Source organism: Octodon degus, unplaced genomic scaffold (assembly GCF_000260255.1).
Source record: "Octodon degus isolate 3935 unplaced genomic scaffold, OctDeg1.0 scaffold00023, whole genome shotgun sequence".
Taxonomy (NCBI): Eukaryota; Metazoa; Chordata; class Mammalia; order Rodentia; family Octodontidae; genus Octodon; species Octodon degus.
Genome location: NW_004524599.1, coordinates 1,599,192 through 1,617,434, shown reverse-complemented (window position 1 = coordinate 1,617,434; position 18,243 = coordinate 1,599,192). Strand labels below are relative to the sequence as shown.

The 18,243-nt window shown below is 41.5% G+C and overlaps 1 protein-coding gene across 1 annotated transcript in view; it reads left to right on the top strand.

The window, feature by feature from the left end:
* Positions 1-1,927: 1,927 nt before the first annotated feature.
* Stmnd1 (stathmin domain containing 1) overlaps positions 1,928-18,243 on the top strand; it is a 24,672-nt gene continuing 8,356 nt past the window's right edge. The window contains exons 1-3 of the mRNA XM_004628431.2: positions 1,928-2,129; positions 12,100-12,280; positions 17,008-17,159. Coding sequence (XP_004628488.1) covers positions 2,049-2,129; positions 12,100-12,280; positions 17,008-17,159 — 414 coding nt within the window. The 5' untranslated portion in view covers positions 1,928-2,048. The remainder of the gene's footprint in view (positions 2,130-12,099; positions 12,281-17,007; positions 17,160-18,243) is intronic.

Genomic DNA, 18,243 nt, shown 5'->3' with positions numbered 1-18,243 from the left:
CAAATCAAAGATTCCATGATAAAATGGGACCAGTGTTTCTTTTTCTCCATAATTATCTAACAGATGCCTCTTTATTTTCTTCCTCATCCCTTTCTCTTTTCTCCTTCCTTGTTTTTTCTTTCTTTTTTTTTTCTTTTTTTGTTTTTTTACTTTCTGACCTTTTTTAATGTATTTTTAGTACAGGGTCTACAGGGTCTCACTATACAGATGGGACTTGTAGTGATCCTCCTGTTTTCAGCCTCGCAAGCACTGGGATTACAGCTGCACCACCATGCCCAGTCCTCAGTCACAGGCTCAGCGCACCCCAGGAGGCTGGGCCTGAACCCCAGTCCCTGAGCCTGTCTAAGCAAGCAGGTGCATTAGTTTGCTGAGTTATTTGGCTGGCCCAACTTTCTGCCTTTTGGAGTAGAGATTCAATATTCACAGATGGTCTATACCTTTGCTACTCAAAATGTAGTTATATTTTTAACTTTGCTTTCAATATAACTACATTAATTATAAATTTTTTGGATCCAGAAATTCCTTGTAATCCACTTTCACGTATGACCCAGAAGGTGCTGGCCACACATGCCCTAGGAATGGGGCATTTGCATAATGATGAGAGATCTGGATTGTTTCCTCGGAAGCTCCAAAAGATACCCGCATACCATCCCTCCATTCTCTGCAAACCTCTGCTCAGTTAACCTTGAAAGAAAAGAGGGATGCACAGTAATTTCACTCTAAGAACTCTACAAACATCCATTCGATTTTCCTGAAAACATTTTATTGCTATCCTTTGTATTGGACTATTCTAGTCGAGAATTTCCCAAATTCCTGTTGAAACATTTAGCATCTCCTGTCGCACCCACAAGTCAACACTGTCAGACATTAGACGAACACCACTTCAGCTTTGTTTCACCTTTTCACTCATAAATCTTTCATGTTTGCTGTCCTGTAATCCTAATACTTTGCCTTGAGCTGCACCTCCTCTTCCTTAATTTTAGTAAAAGGAAAATTGAACAAATCTTTCTGGAGAACCGGGAGAGGGGAGGATGTGTTTAAATGCTATAAAGGAATAAGCTTCTTATGTCAGAGCGGACTATTGGTTCCTTGGAAGGATCCAGAACTTGCCCATTTCCAAGACTCCTCAGTTGTATTTTCTTGTCTGAAAGCGTAGAGAAACTGAACCAGACCGCCTGGTTCACCCTCGGTCCTTCCTCAGCGGCGGGCTCCCTGCGTTCCGCCAAAGACAGCTTCTCGGAGCCTGAGTTTGCGCCCTGTGAAATTAAGGTTTGTACCTTCGGTCGTTAAAAATCCCTTTCAGCTATTGCCTTCTAAACAATTAAAAAACAAAAGGAAAAGAAACCCGGAAAAGGCCAACTTGTGGCTCATCTGAACAGTCTTCCTGGCTCGCCTGTTTTGCAGCGCTCTCTGGGAGAAGCGTCCACGCGCACGCGCTTTCCCAAGGGCTGAACGGCCCATAAAACGCACCTTCCATAAAAATGATTCGCGCGGCCCCTTTGGCAGCTGCAGTGTATGGTCCTGAGAGTCTGGTTTCCTTCCCCATTTGGCTTTCTGTTTGTGTGACTACCTTTGCGGAGTCCCCTGTGACACTGCCCGCTGGCTCTGTCCTGGCCGCCTGCGCTCCGGCCGGTGTGTGCTGAGGGTCACCTGCAGCGCTTTCTGCGCGATCGCCGGCTACACTGTCCCCATAGCGACTGAGAACAGCTCCAGCGAGTGGACCAGGCACCGTCTTGGGGGCGTGTCCCAGCGTGCCTTTCAGAGAAAAGGAAATAAATAGAAGTTCCCCGCGGGATGCGTGGGCTCCAGTATTTTACAAGCTAACTGCCGGGCAGCGGCCCTGCCCTTTCCTCGCTCTGGATACATGCACCCTCGCCCGGGTCCTCCAGGTTTCCGTTACAGAAGTCCCGCCGCCGCCGCCGGAGCCCAGGCCCGCGTGACGTGGTTTATTATGGCAACAGTTCCAGGCAACTGCCCAGGAGCCGGCACCTCCGCCTTTGCCAGGTGCGGGAGGCGCAGGGCGCGGGGCGCGAGGAGGGGAGCGCGCCATGGGCTGCGGACCTTCCCAGGGCGCGGAGGACCGGACACCCGCGCGCACGCCCAGGAGGGGCTGGGAAGACGGATGCAAGGTAAAACATGGACAGCAACAAAACTGCACAAATGCTAAGCTTCTGCGCTGGAAGCCTCACCACCCCAGTGCTTGGGGGCCACTGAGTGGCTGGAGTGAGTCTGCCAAGGCGCACAGTTCGCTTCCTGGGTGGGTCACAGGGTGAGCGAGCGGGAGTGACTTTCCCCGGCCCGTGTCTAGTTAATCTGCGCGTGCGTAAATCTCTCTCTCTCTCTAGAAACTGCTAGAAACATGAGATCAGTTCTGAGAGCCTTTGGTGCCTAAAGAGCCTGCCAGGGCGAGGCACAGGCAGAAAGAACGAGAAAGCAGCGCACTCCGCACAGCCCTGAGGAGGGCGAGATTATCCAGGAGGCCCAGGTGCCTGGGAACAGCCCTAGAGTGTGGGCTTCTGGGAAATGGACTCTGGTGCTGGGAGCTGGGAGCGCCCACCGGATCCAAATGGCGGCATCCTCTTGCTCCATCAATGAGGAGGCTGGAGGTGGAAGATTTGTCCCCAGATGCACCGCTTATTTGACGGCAGAATGAACAGAATCTAGTTTTCAAGTCTCATTCCAAAACTCTTTTTTACTCTCCCCAAAGGTGTGTCCGCTTAAGTCTGGAAACGTGAAGGGGCTTCTTCGAGAGGGGCTCTAGAGAGATGAGCTGTTTGTGACAGAAATAAGCCCTTCCCATCCTTTCTTCCCTCAAGGTGCCATAGAAAGAGCTAGGATCCCTAATGATGCATTCCTTAGCAGGAGTTACCCAAACACAGGGTGATCCTGTAGTCTACTATCATAATCACACTGTCGGGGAGCCATCCCTGACGATGCACCCTGTGGTCCCAGCGCTGGGGGCTGAGGCAGGAGGACAGCAAGTTGAGGAACAGTCTAGGCAACTCAGCCTGATTGTACCTAAAACTAAAAAATAAAACGGGCTGGCGGTGTAGCTCAGTGCAGAAACCCTGGATTCAATCTTTAACACTGTTGAAAGAAAGAAAGAGAAAGAAAAAGAAAAGAACACAGTTCACACACTTTCTAGACACTCCATATGGGGGCTTGGGGCCGCCTTTCCCGAAGAGCCCCTGGAGAGCCACTGATCAGAGGCACATGTGGGACCTCACCAGGCATCCAGTAAGGCAGGTGGAGGCGGGGATGAACCTAAGTATCCTGGGCCTGACTACATTTGCATGAGAAGACGCTTAAACAACTGAGCTAAGGAGCAGGTCCCCTCCCCACACATTGGCAACAGCACTTGTCACATGTGAGGCATATCTGGTGGCCTCTTGGAGTACATTTAAATAAACCCAGGCTTTTAAAAGGCTGAGCCTGCAGGCTCAGGGCTTGGTGCTCTGAGGGAGGCCTCCACCCACTTGCCCACCCACCCCACGCCTGCTCTCCACTCCCAATCTCCATCTTTCCGCATTTAGCCCCTTACCTGGTCTCACAGCCTCTCTGCTCACCCAGTTGTCTCCCTCCCACACCATCACTCATTTTCCCAAGAACCTCCCTCTGGTGCACAGAGCCCCGTTAGGTGTAGTCCCATCCTTTCTCAGGAGCCAGGGCCTCTCCCTCATAGACTCTTAGGGCTGCCAGACCAAAGGTCTTGCAGTGCTCGGTGCTGGCAGGTTTCCTCACCCTGTGCCCTTCCCTGGGCTGTGCCCTGTTCCTGCGGTGCCATCCTGGGCCCATTCTGTTAGGCTGATGAGCACCTAAGGCTTCCTTCAGCACAAGTGCTCTGCTCCTCCCAAACTCCCTGCTGCTGCATGCTGAAGCCCTTTTCCTTGAAGGGTTCTTGGCCTTCTTGGGAATACTTGCCATCTTCACTACTGTTATTATTGTTTCCCACTAATGCGTAAGAATAATTTTCTCCCTTTTTCCAAAAACAGACTGAGGTCATCTAACGGTACTCTCCTGGTATTCTTTTTCCACATGAAATCCTTTTTCTTATCTTTATTTATGTTAGGGATGATTTCACACAAGGCTTCAGTAGAAGAAATTTTCCACTCTTTGAGGTTTCTTTTCTGACCACTGTCATTGGTTTGATCTCATGATTATTACTGAAAATGGTTCTGTCAGATAAAACAGAAAGAAGTGCTGAGAAGCAGTCCCTGGAGTATGTATACTAAATTCTGCTAGATCAAGGTTCTTCCAGGAGCCTGGGAGGACTTCTTGGTTTCTTCTGGAATGTTCTGGGGAAAACAGATAATCATCAGCCTGTTTGCAGTTCTTTTTAAGTCCTGGGGCTGAAATGGAGGGCCTGGTTCATGCTAGGGCTGCTCTCTGCCTTGAGCCACACCATACCCTCCCACTCTCCCCTCTGGTCTCCAGAGTCCTTTCTCCATTTCCATCCCAGTCTAATCTTCCACAGACCCTCCAGAGTGACCCCTCTAAAATAAAATCAGATACATCAGCCTGTGCAGAAAAAAAGTCACCAGTCCAGTAGGGGAGTACAAAATCAGTGGTCAAGAATAAGACAACCAAACTTTAATTTACTTATTAGTTGTGGGGCCTTGGTCACATTCTTTAACTTCTCTGTGCTCCAGTTTCTTATCTGTAAAATAAAGATAATAGCAATGCTTATTTTATAGAGTTGTTGCGAGGATTATGTTAATTCAGTTCACATAAAGAGTTTATCTATTTTGGCACAGAATAAGAACTTAATATAAGTTACTGCAATGATTAGTATTTTTTGTTTATTATAAAGTCCTAGCATGCCATTCTCAACTGCCCTGACTCCTGCCACCCCTCCCGTTTCATCCCGTCCCATGTGTGTTTTCTAACAGACCTGACTGCTTCTTCCAAGACCCATTCCTTTCTGGCTCCATGCTTCACAGCTACTGTTTTGTCTCCTTTCAGATTTTTTCTTCTCTTTTCCAAGATCACATGTCAAATTCCACTCATCTTTCAAAAACAACTCAGGGAGACTCTTCCCTAAACTCTTCTGACAGGGTGGATCTGACACCTTCTCCAATCAGGTTGCAATCCACTTTATTATATTTATCTGTTGCCAGATATAGTGGATTCCTAACTGGTGGTCAACTTATGACACTCAGCTGAATTAAACAAGTGTGGTGCTGGGTGCAGGAGGCCCACCTGAGGATTGTTGCTGGCAGTATAAAGGCAGAACGGGCCAAGCTACCAAAAATCACTGTTAGGGATGATGTTTGGAGAAGCTGTTGGAGCTGTTGGAAGCTACTAGTTCTCTTGAGCTGTTCCACTGGAGGACCTTGTCACGCTGGCTTTCTCCATGAACTTTGGAGGAGCTTTGGGCCTCAACTTGAGCATTGTTTTCTGGCTCCAGAAAGGAAGATGATGCACAGCTCAGCCTCATGAAGAAACTTGTCGCATTGGCTTTCCTGATGGGAGCTGGCTTTCGTCATCACTGGAGGAGCTTGGGACATCACTGTTGCTGAGGACCGCTATGGTACCTTTGGGGGAGCTCTGGTACTTACCTTGAGTGTTGCTTCCTAGCTCCAGTTCAGATCCCTCAGCCTGTTAGCACAGATCCTTCATCCCACTGGTATAGACTTCCTAGCTTCCACCACTGACCTGTGGGTCCTTTCAGCACATATCTGTGAAGTGGGCCTGCATGGGACTTTGTTGTGGGCTCTAGGCCTCCAGTTGGACTGGTGGGAGGCATTATTATGAGCTCTAGGTTTACAGTTGGGTTTGTGCAGGATATTAGGATCTAGGCCCTCATCTGGAGTATTTACTGTTATGTGTGTAGACAGATCTCCTACACTTCATATACATTATTCTTGGGTGATTTATCATAAAATACTATCATAAAATGTGTCCTATATTATATTGTTCCCCTTATAAAAACTCTAAACCATAACACCAGGCTTGCCTCCCACTTTGAGCTGTCACTTCCTTAAGTCAAAAATTGTTCCCAGTTTTTCTTTACTACCTAATAAGAAAATGCGTTTTTTTTTTTTTTTTTTTGAACCAGGGATTGAACTCAGGCTCTTGTGCTTGCCAGGAAAGTGCTTATTCCACTGAGCCATCTCCCCAGCCCCAGAAAATGCTTTCTTATGGTCTGCACAAAGGACTAACTGATGTTTCAATGTTTAGCCTTTCAAACAGTCATATCACTGAGCAATTTTAGAGTTGCTATTTCTTACTGCATTTACTAGAAGTAAACTACCAAAAAAAATCAAATTTTGAAGAACAAAAATTTCCCTATATGTCTATAGACATATTTATAAAATGCAACTGCTAATAATTTGATTTAAGAAGCTCTCAGCTCTGGGGAGCCTCAACAAATTATTCCCTCCAAGCTGTTTGGCAAAAGTGTTTTCCAAAAGCTGTAGAACACATATAGTACCTCCAGAACAAATTTTCTTTTCCAAAAATTCACAAAAAACAAACAAGGAACACCTGTCTATAGCTAAAAGCAGTGCCTATTTTGGGAAGGCTGATGGTTTTTACGTGTGCCTGTTACCTTGGAGTTCATAATTTTTAATTCTGTCTAAAATTGATTACATGTTATGCTCAGAGCACTAAAGTACAAAATAGAATTGAAAACAAATGCAGAAACACATTGGATTTGTATTTCTAAAGCTTCAGCTCAAGCAAAAGATAAAAACCCCTACCCATTTCCCTCACCCCAGTGTCATTTCTCCTACAATGCAGATAGACTTCTTTTTGGTGTGAAAATACAAATACATATATATGGAACACAAATGCATCTGGTCATATCTCTGAGTAGCATAGGTTTAATTAAACTGGCAATATCTCTGGTCTTTGAACTATGTCTGTTCTCAAGTCTAAATTATGAAATTGAGTTTAAATTCCCAGAACGTGCTACATGTTGTTAAGATAGTTGAAAGACTGTCTTAGTTTAAAAAAAAAAAAGGTCCTCAACATCTGTGCTGAAGGCTGGTATATGTTACTTCATGCTGAATCATTGTGTTTCATCCGCTAACAGCCAGCTATCTCTCAGTACAAGTGGGCACAGCTCCTTGCTAAGAGCTTGACTCAAGGGCCCGAATAGCAGCACTTGACCAAGTAATTGTAAGGTCATTCAAGGTTATGGTGATTAAATCCATGCCAGTTTGTCACCTGTAGAATATCTTAGTGAATAGTCATCTACTGGAAACACTCAATTTTCCCTTCACTTTCAGTGTGAGCGGTTTGTCGTTGCTGCTGCTGCTGCTGCTGCTGCTGCTGCTGCTGCTGCTGCTGTTGGTATTAAATCAATTACATTGTCCAGGATCGCCACTTGAAATGCGGAGTGACAACCTTAGTCCCCACCCAGAATGCGCTGCTCTGTTGGTCTCCAAAAATGATGAATCTGCAAAACAAAATGAACCTGTGAAAATATTTGGCTTATTCACACCCCAGACACTGGCTTTCAGTGGTTTGAGACTAAAGCAAAGAATGTTTCACATGCTTCACACTTTTTTCAGTGTAAATTGTGAGGCCTTCAAAAAAAAATCATCAGGCAGGCTCTCGTTTTGCTTTAAGTGTACACATATGCACATCACACATTGCGTGTGATATGAGCTGTGTTTTATGGGAAGACTTTTTTCTGGGTTTGCTTACTCTGCAAGGGCTGCAAGGACTTCTGGGGCAGTGATGTCTGAAGAACAGTGAAGGCAGAGAAAAGCACGGTTGCTTTCAGGTTTCTCCTTGTGCTGATGCAGTTCAGATCCACTGAATGTTTGTTTGGTTGTTTGGTTGGTTGGTTGTCATATTCTCCATGTCATCAGAAGCCGTAGACCCAGTGACCCCACCAACAGTGTAGGTTCACTGGAGTGCTCATTTTATGTAAACACAGTAAGGAGCACTGTAGATCCCCTGGGGATTTATGAGAAGCCCTCATCGAATTATGAGGTCCTGAGCACAACTTGCACCCTATCCACTGTGACTTCTACTTGGCCTCCAAGGATCTTCAAGTTGTGGAGTTGGCTCTCCTGTCACTGTTGCTGTGACACAATTCCAGAATGTGCAATGTGTACTTATATTTTTGAAATTGTACACAATTGTCAGAGCTTCTTGGTCTCTGTCTAATTTTTATTTATTTATTTTTGGTATCTAGTACAGGATCTACCGGGTCTCACTATACTGATCACACTCAGAGTGATCCTCCCGTTTTCTGCTGCCCAAGCACTGTAATTACAGGCACATGGTCCACACCCAGTCTCAATCACCGTCTCAGCGTGCCCCGGAGGTGAGGCTGGCATGGCAGGCCTGGGGTCGAACCCAGCCGCTGCACTCTGCCTAAGCAGGCGCGTTAGTCAGCTGAGCCATCTGGCCGGCCCTTCTGTCTAATTTTTAGAGTCACAATTTCAAAACCGAAAGAGACTTTCCTTCTTCCCATGAACCTCTGAGTTGCCCCTTGTCTTTTCTTCTCAACAGTTCAGGCCCTCTCTCCTTCCCGTTTGCGCTACCAGGATCCTAGTTCATGCCAAGCAATGGCAATAATCCTTCCTGGTGAAGCCCCTTCTGCTCCTTTCCTTCTTTCTTCTACTCTCCTAGTTTGCATTAACCCACAAGGAATCTTTCTTAAAAATGTACATGATGATTTTCTTTCACTTTTGTGGGTAAAAGTTCTTCAAAGAAATGGCATTCCTGTTGAATTCAAAATAACCTCTCTGCTCTGCTTGTAGCAGAGGGCTTCCCTCTGCCACCTCGCCTCTCCCCACTCTGCCTCAGTCTGTTTCCCCCATACTGGAATTATTCAAGTTCTGGCCGCCTATCAGTTTCATGCACCTGCCTGTAAGCTTGTCCCTCTGTCTGGAAAGCCCTTTCTTCTTGCCTGCAAGAAATTGATATTCCAGGGCAGCAAGACCATGTGGCAAAAAGTAGGAGGCCAAAGGTCATGTGCAAGGAAGATGCTTATGTTCTCATCTCTTCTGTGGAGGCTGAGGAAGCTTCCTCAGGTGCATGTGTCTTAGGTGGAGGCAAAGTTCGTAGCATTCATTGAAATGAGAGGTGGGAAAACTACAACCCATACAGAAAGAAGGAGCAACCCTGGGAGAGAGGAACATGGGAGAGGGATCTGACTAGAGGAATATTTAAAATACACTTCTGTTCCAAATAAATGGCAGTGCTTTGCATTCAATCGAGTTAGAGAAACTTGTCACACTTCTGCTTTTCTTCTTTGGTTGTGAAGCTGTGAAATGTTTCATGTGGACCAGTACTTGGATGTCAGTGATTCACTATGTCACAGGCTAGCTTGACAAGCAGTTGGTCTGAAGAAATAAACACCCTTAATAAGATAATGTGGAATTTTAAAGATGGTGCACTGTTTGTGCAGGGCCCTTTGAGAATGCATATTTCAGAAAGTGTACATAACCTTCAAAGAAGAATGTTTACCTACATGTAGGAATTCTTCTCATGGAACCAATAGATGGCTTCACAAGGAAGTATATACATAAATATTACCTCAGGAATGCTTACAATATTGAAAAGTTCAAAATAACTTAGCAATGCCTTAAATAAATTGTGGTAGGGTTGTAAACTGAATGACAATGAAATTGAATAAACAACTACTCTGCAACATTAGATGGAATGAGCTAGACCTAAATATGATACAATAGGTAAGTGTCTCTGACATGTCTTAGTGGGGAGAGAAGTGTTACCAAAGTACAGTATTGTTTAATATATGATCTGAGCTATTTTATTTTCCAAAACAGCCTAATTGAAATATAATATAATTAAAACATACAATTGTCAACCATGACCTCAATCTTACTTTAGAACACTTTTGTCCCCTCTAAAAGAAATAAGTAATCTGTACTTTCATCAATGCACCCCTCTTAGACTCACACAGCCTCTAAATCTATTGCCTACTTCTATAAATTTTCCTGTTATGAATATAAATGGCCTTTATGACTGGCTTCACTCACTTGTCACATCTGTTTATGTTGTACATGTAGCGTTAATTTTTTATTTTCAAATAATATTCCTTCATATGACTATACTACATTATATTTCAGTTGTTCCCACTGTTTGAGTGTTATGAATTATTATCAACATTTAGATTCAAGTTTTGGGGTGGACATATAATTTCATTTTGAAGGCTGGGGTTATAGTTCAGCAGCAAATGTGTCTGCCTGGCAAACACAAAGTCCTGAGTTCAAGCCCCAGTACTTTAAAAACACAATAACAACAAAAAAAGAGCTTTTTGTTTGGGGGCTAGGGAGATAGTTCAGTGGAATAAGTGCTTGCCTGGCAAGTGCAAGGTCCTGAGTTCAATCCTTGGTACCACCAAAAAATAAAAAATAAATTTCATTTTGTTTGCCATATAGCTGGTGCGGAGTTTCCAAGTTATATGATTACTATGGTTAAATTTGGGGGGAAACTCTAAAATTAATTTCCAAAGTAGCTGCACCATCTTGTATTCCCACAGCAATGACTCTTGAAGACTCCAGCTTCTCCATATCCTCACCAATACTTGTTATTGTTGGTTTTTTTTTCCAGTGTAGTCATTCCAGTAAATGTGAAGCATCCCATTATGATTTTTATTACTTAATAACTAATGATATTGAACATCTTTTCATGGGCTTCTTGGACAATTCCAATTTTTTTAAATGTTATTTTTATGAGCAAATACATTTAGGAAGTAATAACTAAGATGGTTATAGTGCTTCCACCTAAAGAATGATGCTTCTTTTGTATCTATGTTTCTATGATAGCATTCTACCAAGGAACAGATCCAGGAGGATGGATGGATGGATGGGTGGATGGGTAGAGAGATTAATGTATCGCAAGGAAATGGCGTGTGCAACCATGGGGCCAGCCAGAAGTCCAGAATCCATAGAATTGGGCATGTGGTCAGAAGGAGGACCTCAAGTCTACCATGAAGCCTTTCAATTAATTGAATGAGAACCAGTTAAATGATCAAGGGCTTACACTTAAGTCCTTACACTCTTACCCTTAGAGTCAATGGATCATAGATATCACTCACATATGTAAAACTCCTTCATGGCAACACCTAGGTTAATATTTCACTGAATAACTGGCTACTATAGTAACCATCACAGTTGCCATCTGTATTTTAAAATTACTTTTACAATGAAGCTGTATCACGTTTTCAACCTGAAAAACCAATGTATTTTCATTTTTGAAAATAATGAAAAAAAAAAGAAAATACTTCTTCTACAATAGTACCTCTTCTTATATATTTGATCACCATGAGCTTGTTTATCTTCACATCCTCTAGAAATCTCAGGATAGGGGCCGGCCAAAAAGCTCAGTGGATTAAAGCACCTGCTTAGGCAGACACAGTGGGCAGGATTCAACCCCCAGCATGCTGTGTCATGCTGGCCACACCCCTGGAACATGCTGAGAGGATGATTAAGACTGGGTGTGATGGTACAAGCCTATAATCCCAGTGCTTGGGAGGCTGAACCCAGGTGGATCACTATGAGTCCGATCTATATAGTGAGACCCTGTAGACCCTGTACTAAAGTACAAAAAGGAAAAAAAAAGAAATCTCAAGATAGTAGCTTGCATGTGATTGATATCTGTTGGACACTAACATGAATTAGTAGAACTGTATCAGCTTCCTACTCCTAGTTTAAAAAATTAACTAACTCAAATCAACACTAAAAACAACCCAGATGTCTTCTGGAAGTCAGAAATCCAAAATAATCACACTCAGTACAGAGACTCAGAAGTGTGAACCCTTTCCTTTCCCCTTCCAGCTTCCAGAGCTGTGTGTTTTACACTCCTTAGCGCACGGCCCTTTTCTCTGTCTCCAAGCCCAGTGCCAAGGCATCCTCAAATCCTTTCCTGCCTCCACCTCACATCGCCTTTTCCTCTTCTCTAACACTTGGGGAGAGTGGATAAGTCAGCATAATCTTGCCACCTGGAGCACAGTGACTCAATCCCGTCTGCTGTACCCCCCAGCAGCTGCAGGGTTCTGGGTGCTCTCCAACCTACCAGTCACTAGTTGCTAAATGCTCACCAAGCAGGCCCTGCAGCATTGTTTTCACTCCCACAAGAAATCTGGATTTTCACCAAGCTTGTCCCTTTTCACAGGCCGATATCAGGGTGATGCCTGAAAGGGCGGATCACAGTCCCCAGACCCAAGGGGCACTGCCCCAGGACACTGTGGACAGTGCAGAGTGTCTGGAGCCACAAGCCCTGATGGGAAGTTTACCTGGAACCATTCCAGAAAGTTCTCCATCTCCTGGGAACAGAAATAAAACAGTAAATTCAGGTAAAAACTCCTGTTCATATTGATCTGTACAAACTATTGTTTCTTTAAAGGTATTATATATTTGCTGGCCTTCTGTTACTGCTTTGTAGACCAGAAGGCACTTTAAAAGGCAAGGTTCTTGTGTTTAAAACATTGGAATTTAGTCTTAGACCTTCATTATGTGAGTAAATGATGCTGTTAGTAATCTAATGGATGAAGCAATCAAACCATGTTTGCTTGTTTGTTTAAACTAACACTAACATTTCCCAAATGCAAATGGTCCTTGACTTACTCATGATGGAATTGTATCCCAATAAGCATCAGTTGAAAATATGGTAAGTTAAAAATGAATTGGCAACATGAAATATCCTGCCGTAGCTCAGCCACACGACCGACTAGATTGTGGTCATTTCCCCTTCTGATCATGGACCTGACTGGAAGCTGCAGTCACTGCCTCTGTATAGGACCCAAAGAAGATTGACCCACTTATTTTTTTTTTTAGTGGGGGGGAGCAGTGGGATCCAAATTCTAAACTCAAAGTATGGTTCCTACTGGATGCATGTGATTCTCACACTACTTTAAAGCCAAAATATTTTAAGGCAAAACATCGTTAAGTCTAGGCCGTATTTCCTTTAAAAAAATAACACTTTGTTTTTAATAATATCATATTCAACAAAAAAATAAAAAGTACAAAATAATCCAGTATCTACATTCTTCCATCCAAATTCCTTCCATGTTAACATGTTACCACTATTGCACGATCGTAACACCTCATATAGATAGATATGTTTTCTGGGATTTGGCTGTAGATTTCACGTGACTTTACTTCCAAACAAGCCAGTGTGTATTTCTTAAAGGCAATAGTCTTAAAGACTATTCTTAGCATAATCTCTGTACAAGAATCAAAATCAAGAAACTACCACCGAAACAGTACTATTATTTCATTTATAGACATAATTCAAATGTCACTTATGTCACAAAAGACCTTTATAAGGAAATTTATGATTCAGAATCTAATCCTGGATGACATGCTTAATTCATTTATCACGTGCCTTTAGTCTCCTGGAATGTGAACTACCTTCCACTTTTCTGTATTTTTTAAGACCTTAGTATATTTGAAGAGTACATGTCGTTTATTTTGTAGAACATTCCTCAATTTGGGCTTGCCTGAAATTTCATGGTTTGGTTCAGGTCATATATTTTTGGCAAGAGTATGAAAAATGACATTGTACTTTTCAGTACATATATTTGGAGATACAGGATGTCTACCTTTCATTCTTCATTTGCCTTATAAATGTCTGTTTTTATCTTTAGTGTAGTAAAATTTATTAATCTTTTAATACATTTGGATGTTTTAATTAATTTAATCTTATGAGTTTTATTATGTTAAACAATGAATATTTAACAAAAAATATCACGAAAATAAAAGTATTGCACTTTATTTTATTATTTTATTTTATTTTATTTTTGAGGCTCTGCCAGGGCTGCCAGGGTGAAGTGCCACAGGTGAATTAGCTTAAACAATAGACATTGGGTTGGCATCTTCTTTTAAAAAAAAAAATTTTAATTTTAATTTTATTGAGAAACAAATATGAATGAGACATTTTCAAAGCTGATTAACAGGACAGTTTCAATAATCAATACATTGTACATTGTTATCGTCTTAGTGATTATCCATAGTACAAGAAGCAGACAGGATATCCTGTCCAAACACCATTAGTACACCTCTTTCTTCTCATTGAATTAAGCAAAAGTAGCTGTATATCTATCCTATTTTGTATATATAAATACAAAATGATCTTTCCTTTGTATCCCCTTTTTTTTGGTTTAGTCCTGTCAGAGGTGGATATTCTATTGTCATCTAAATACTATAGGTGTTTGAGTTCAGCAAAACAATCCAACACTGTCTCGCAGTCTATAATATTAGTGGGTCATCCTCAGACATTATTGACTTGAGCCTTTTACAGCTCATCCTATTAATATGGATTTACTTTATATACCTTGTTTTTATACTTTTCTGCTGGATGGTTAAGACCAAGATAAAGCAAGACCTATATAATAAGAAATGTAACTTTTGTATCTGATAAGGTCAGTCAAGTACTCTCAGGATTTATCCCGTAACCCTGTACTGCACTTTGTAGATCCTTTGTCAGTGTCAGCCATGAGGATGAGTCATGGCCATTGAGTGACCAATTTGCTCTCTGTGAAAGCCTGAGAGAATGTTTTTTCTCTCCGTGTGACTCTCCTTAGGCACACTATACATCATTGATCACATTCCTCTGTGGCTCCATAATCTCCTTGATCAGAAAATTTAGGGCACAACTGAGTTACATGATGTTACAGTACAGCTTCTCCTATGTCCTGAGTCTTCACTGACCTTGAAAGGCTAGGGCCAAAATGTTGGCTGACCTTGCAGCCCTTCCTCTTCTCTAATTTTGATCTGCTAACTTACGTTGTTAATCCTCCAGAAGAGAAGCTTATTATTAACCTACAATATATGCAATTCGGTTTATCCTATTACATTTGGATTTTGAGAAAATGAAAAAGCTCCTTCCTGTAACAAGAGTAAGACAATTTCATCCATAATTTCTAGTATAAGTCTACTTTTTACACTTATACAGAATTTCTTATGGCATAAGAAAGTGCTAAGTTAGGCGTAAGAAACAAAATCATGTTTATAGTATGATACTGAATTTTGAAGTACATCAAATTTAAATTTTTTAAATAAAAATTTATATTTAACAATGGTAATGTCTAAGAAGTGATTTGTTCCTTTTTCTGTTTTCTAAATTTACTATGGAAATCATGTATTACTTGTATAATAAAATAGAAGCAGGATGTTATTTTTAAACATTCCCAACTATTCTCCAGTGTTCCATACAGTGGAACAAATGGTTGTGATTTCTAGGAGGCTCTGTTCAGGTAAGCTACTGTTACTATCATACCAGATGCTTCAGTGGACTAAGAAATTAATAGATCAGAGCAGTTACAATACTTTGATGATGTTAGTGGTGAATATCAGGCATGATATCACAACACACTAGAAGAGAGGCCCTGGGCTTGGAGGGCTGGCCATTTACATGACACATTTGGTGAGAACATGGATGTTGAAACTAATAGTCCAGACTCAGTCTTGGTTAATGCACTTGCAACTCAAGTCCCCTTGGTCAAATTAGTTAGTGTCCATCAGTGTTAATATAACTGTGATACTATCTTTGGCAGAGTTATGTTTGAATTAGATGTGATGTGGTATGTAAAGTCCTTGGCCCAGGATAGCTATCTTAAGTGTTGAGTACGTAGTAGTAGTTATTATTTTGATCATCTCAGAAAGCCCACCTTCTAACAACAATTTGACCATTCATGGAGAATTCTTCTCCACTGTCCCAAGTTCCTAATCCACCAGCCTGACTGATACAGTTTACCACCTAGTACCAAAGTCTACACAGAGCACTTTAAGATGAGAATTGATTCTATTTCAAACACTTGTGTAGGCAGAAGAAAAGATAAGAGGTGGCAGGAAAATTGCTGGGGTTATTGCTGGGGTAGTTTCAGAAACGTTTTGTGGCAGGTAGATTAATATTCTGAAGAGAGACAGGTCTGACTTGTGGGTGCGCACGTCTGGGCATGTTGCCCAGCTTCCTGGCACGAACTGGTAGAAGCTGTCTTTGTCACTTTTGAGGTCAGACTTTTTCATTAAAAGACTCCATCCACTAAATGCAGTGGATTCAGTGACTTTGCGAACTTCCGTGGTGACAAAATAGAAGACATCACATTTCTGAGGACCTCAACTTGAATCAATCTGAACAGGGGCAGCAAAACTGTCTCCAGACCCACTGACCAGCACCTTTCATGTTATAAGTGATGATAAATGTGACTGTTAAAAGATAATTAATATAACTGGATGATGTCTGATGAAGAGTTCTCTCATGACTACAGTTTATAAAATGTCTCCTATTAATGTTTCAGTGCTCATCTTAAAAATCCCACTGGGCTGGGAAGACAGCTCAGTGGAATAAGTGTTTGCCTGGCAAGCACAAGGTCCTGAGTTTGATCCCCGGTACCGCAAAAAAAAAAAAAAAAAAAAAAAAAAAAATCCCTAATAAAACTTGAGCTGACACTATGCTACCTCCAATTCTGATTTAGCTCAAAGACTTCAAAAATGCATATTCTTTCTTCTGTAGATTTAGCAGATGGTGTCATTGTACACTCAGCGCTTGCAGAGCTAGGTGTCTGTTGGCAACATTGCGCTGTTTATCCTCTGTGTACAAAGCATAGAAACCAAACTGTAACTCATAGAAGTCACAAGAATGCCTGAGTCTTAGCTGTAGGTGAGCTTCTTAATTAGCAGGCAAACTCATGTTATTGTCCCCAAGTGTACAAGTGTTGTTACAACAAAAATATAGTACATAGCAGCATGGGGAAGACTTTGTTATGTTAATATGAGACTTTCTAAATAAAGAATGTGTGATGTGGATATGCTTCCTCCATAACAACAGTAAGAATCTGAACTTAAAAGACTTACTGAGTTTTATAACAGGCCCAAACAGTAAGATTAAGACTGAGTTGTAAGGGGGCAGGGAGATTGCTCAGTGGAATAAGTGCTTCCCTGGCAAGTGCAAGGGCCTGAGTTCAATCCCTGGTTCCACAAAAAAAAAAAAAAAAGATCAGTAAGACTGAGCTGTAAGGCATGTGATGGATAAAAACCTTTGTTCTTAAATTTCCCTTTCTTCTTTCTTTTCCTTTGCAAGACCCAGTGACCAATGGATTAATCAATAAACTGCAACCTTTAGAGGACAGAGAGCGACCAAAGTCATCAGACATCCTGGAGGAACTAATGGTTCAAGGAATAATACAAAGCCACAACAAAGTATTTAGAAACGGAGAATCATACGATGTTATGGCAAGTAATTTTGTGATTAACATTAGCTTATAATTAAAATTAACAACAGAATATGATTGATCATGAGTCATTATTCTAAGCATATGGGACTTACAGTACAGATGACAACATTTATCTAAGCCAGGTTTTTTCTCCCATAAATTCCTTCACACCTGGCACACCACCATCCTCTGTGGATTCAAGTATTGTTCTGATCACAAATGATGAATGAATCCAATTAATCAATCTTGGCTTCTACTAAATTTTAGACACAGTAAGCTCCATTGAGTGATACATACTCTCATTCTTTTGGAATTTTTTATCATTCATTAACTTTTGGAACATAAAACTGAATTTTCGTTTATCCAATAAGAAAATGGGCCTCGATATCAAAGCTACAACAGATATATATTTACACACACACACACACACACACACACACACACATGAGGAGACAAATACAGTTCTAGAAGTTGTGTACAGTTTTGTTGTTATTGTTGATTCATCTTGATCAATCTGTTATTGTTTTTCCATAGTGTAAGATTTTCCCTATGATTTTAACTTGTTTTGCCAAAGTCTAGGAATCTAAATTTTTAAAACAAGTTTCATAGCAGGTTGTAAAGATGATAGCATGTTGTATTGTATATTTTTAAACTGATGCTCCCAGATGCCACAGGTTCTTAGAACACATCCAGAAGAGAACGGGGGAAATGAAAAAGCAACAATGAAAAGAAGCCTTGGGGAAGTCAGTGGGAAAGAAAAGAAACAGAAATGGGGGGATAGAGATGAGAAATACATTACAAATTCTATTAGTTATTACCTCTCCCTGTGTTTTAAGGGAAATGGCCAAGTGAGAAATACAAAGATTCATTATTTCTTTAAAAAAAAAAAAAGTTGTAGAGGAAGAACTTTGGGAAAGAAAGGAAGATTGTCAAACCTTAAGAATAGTATCAGGCTGCCAATGAGAAGAGGTGGTAAAATATAATCTAATTTTTAAATGTTCTTTATCATATTATGTAGGGACTTAAGGTTCAACATATCAATACTTGATGAAAAATACCTGTTCCTTATTATGCCTAAGATGTTTGAAATGTAGTGAAATAGT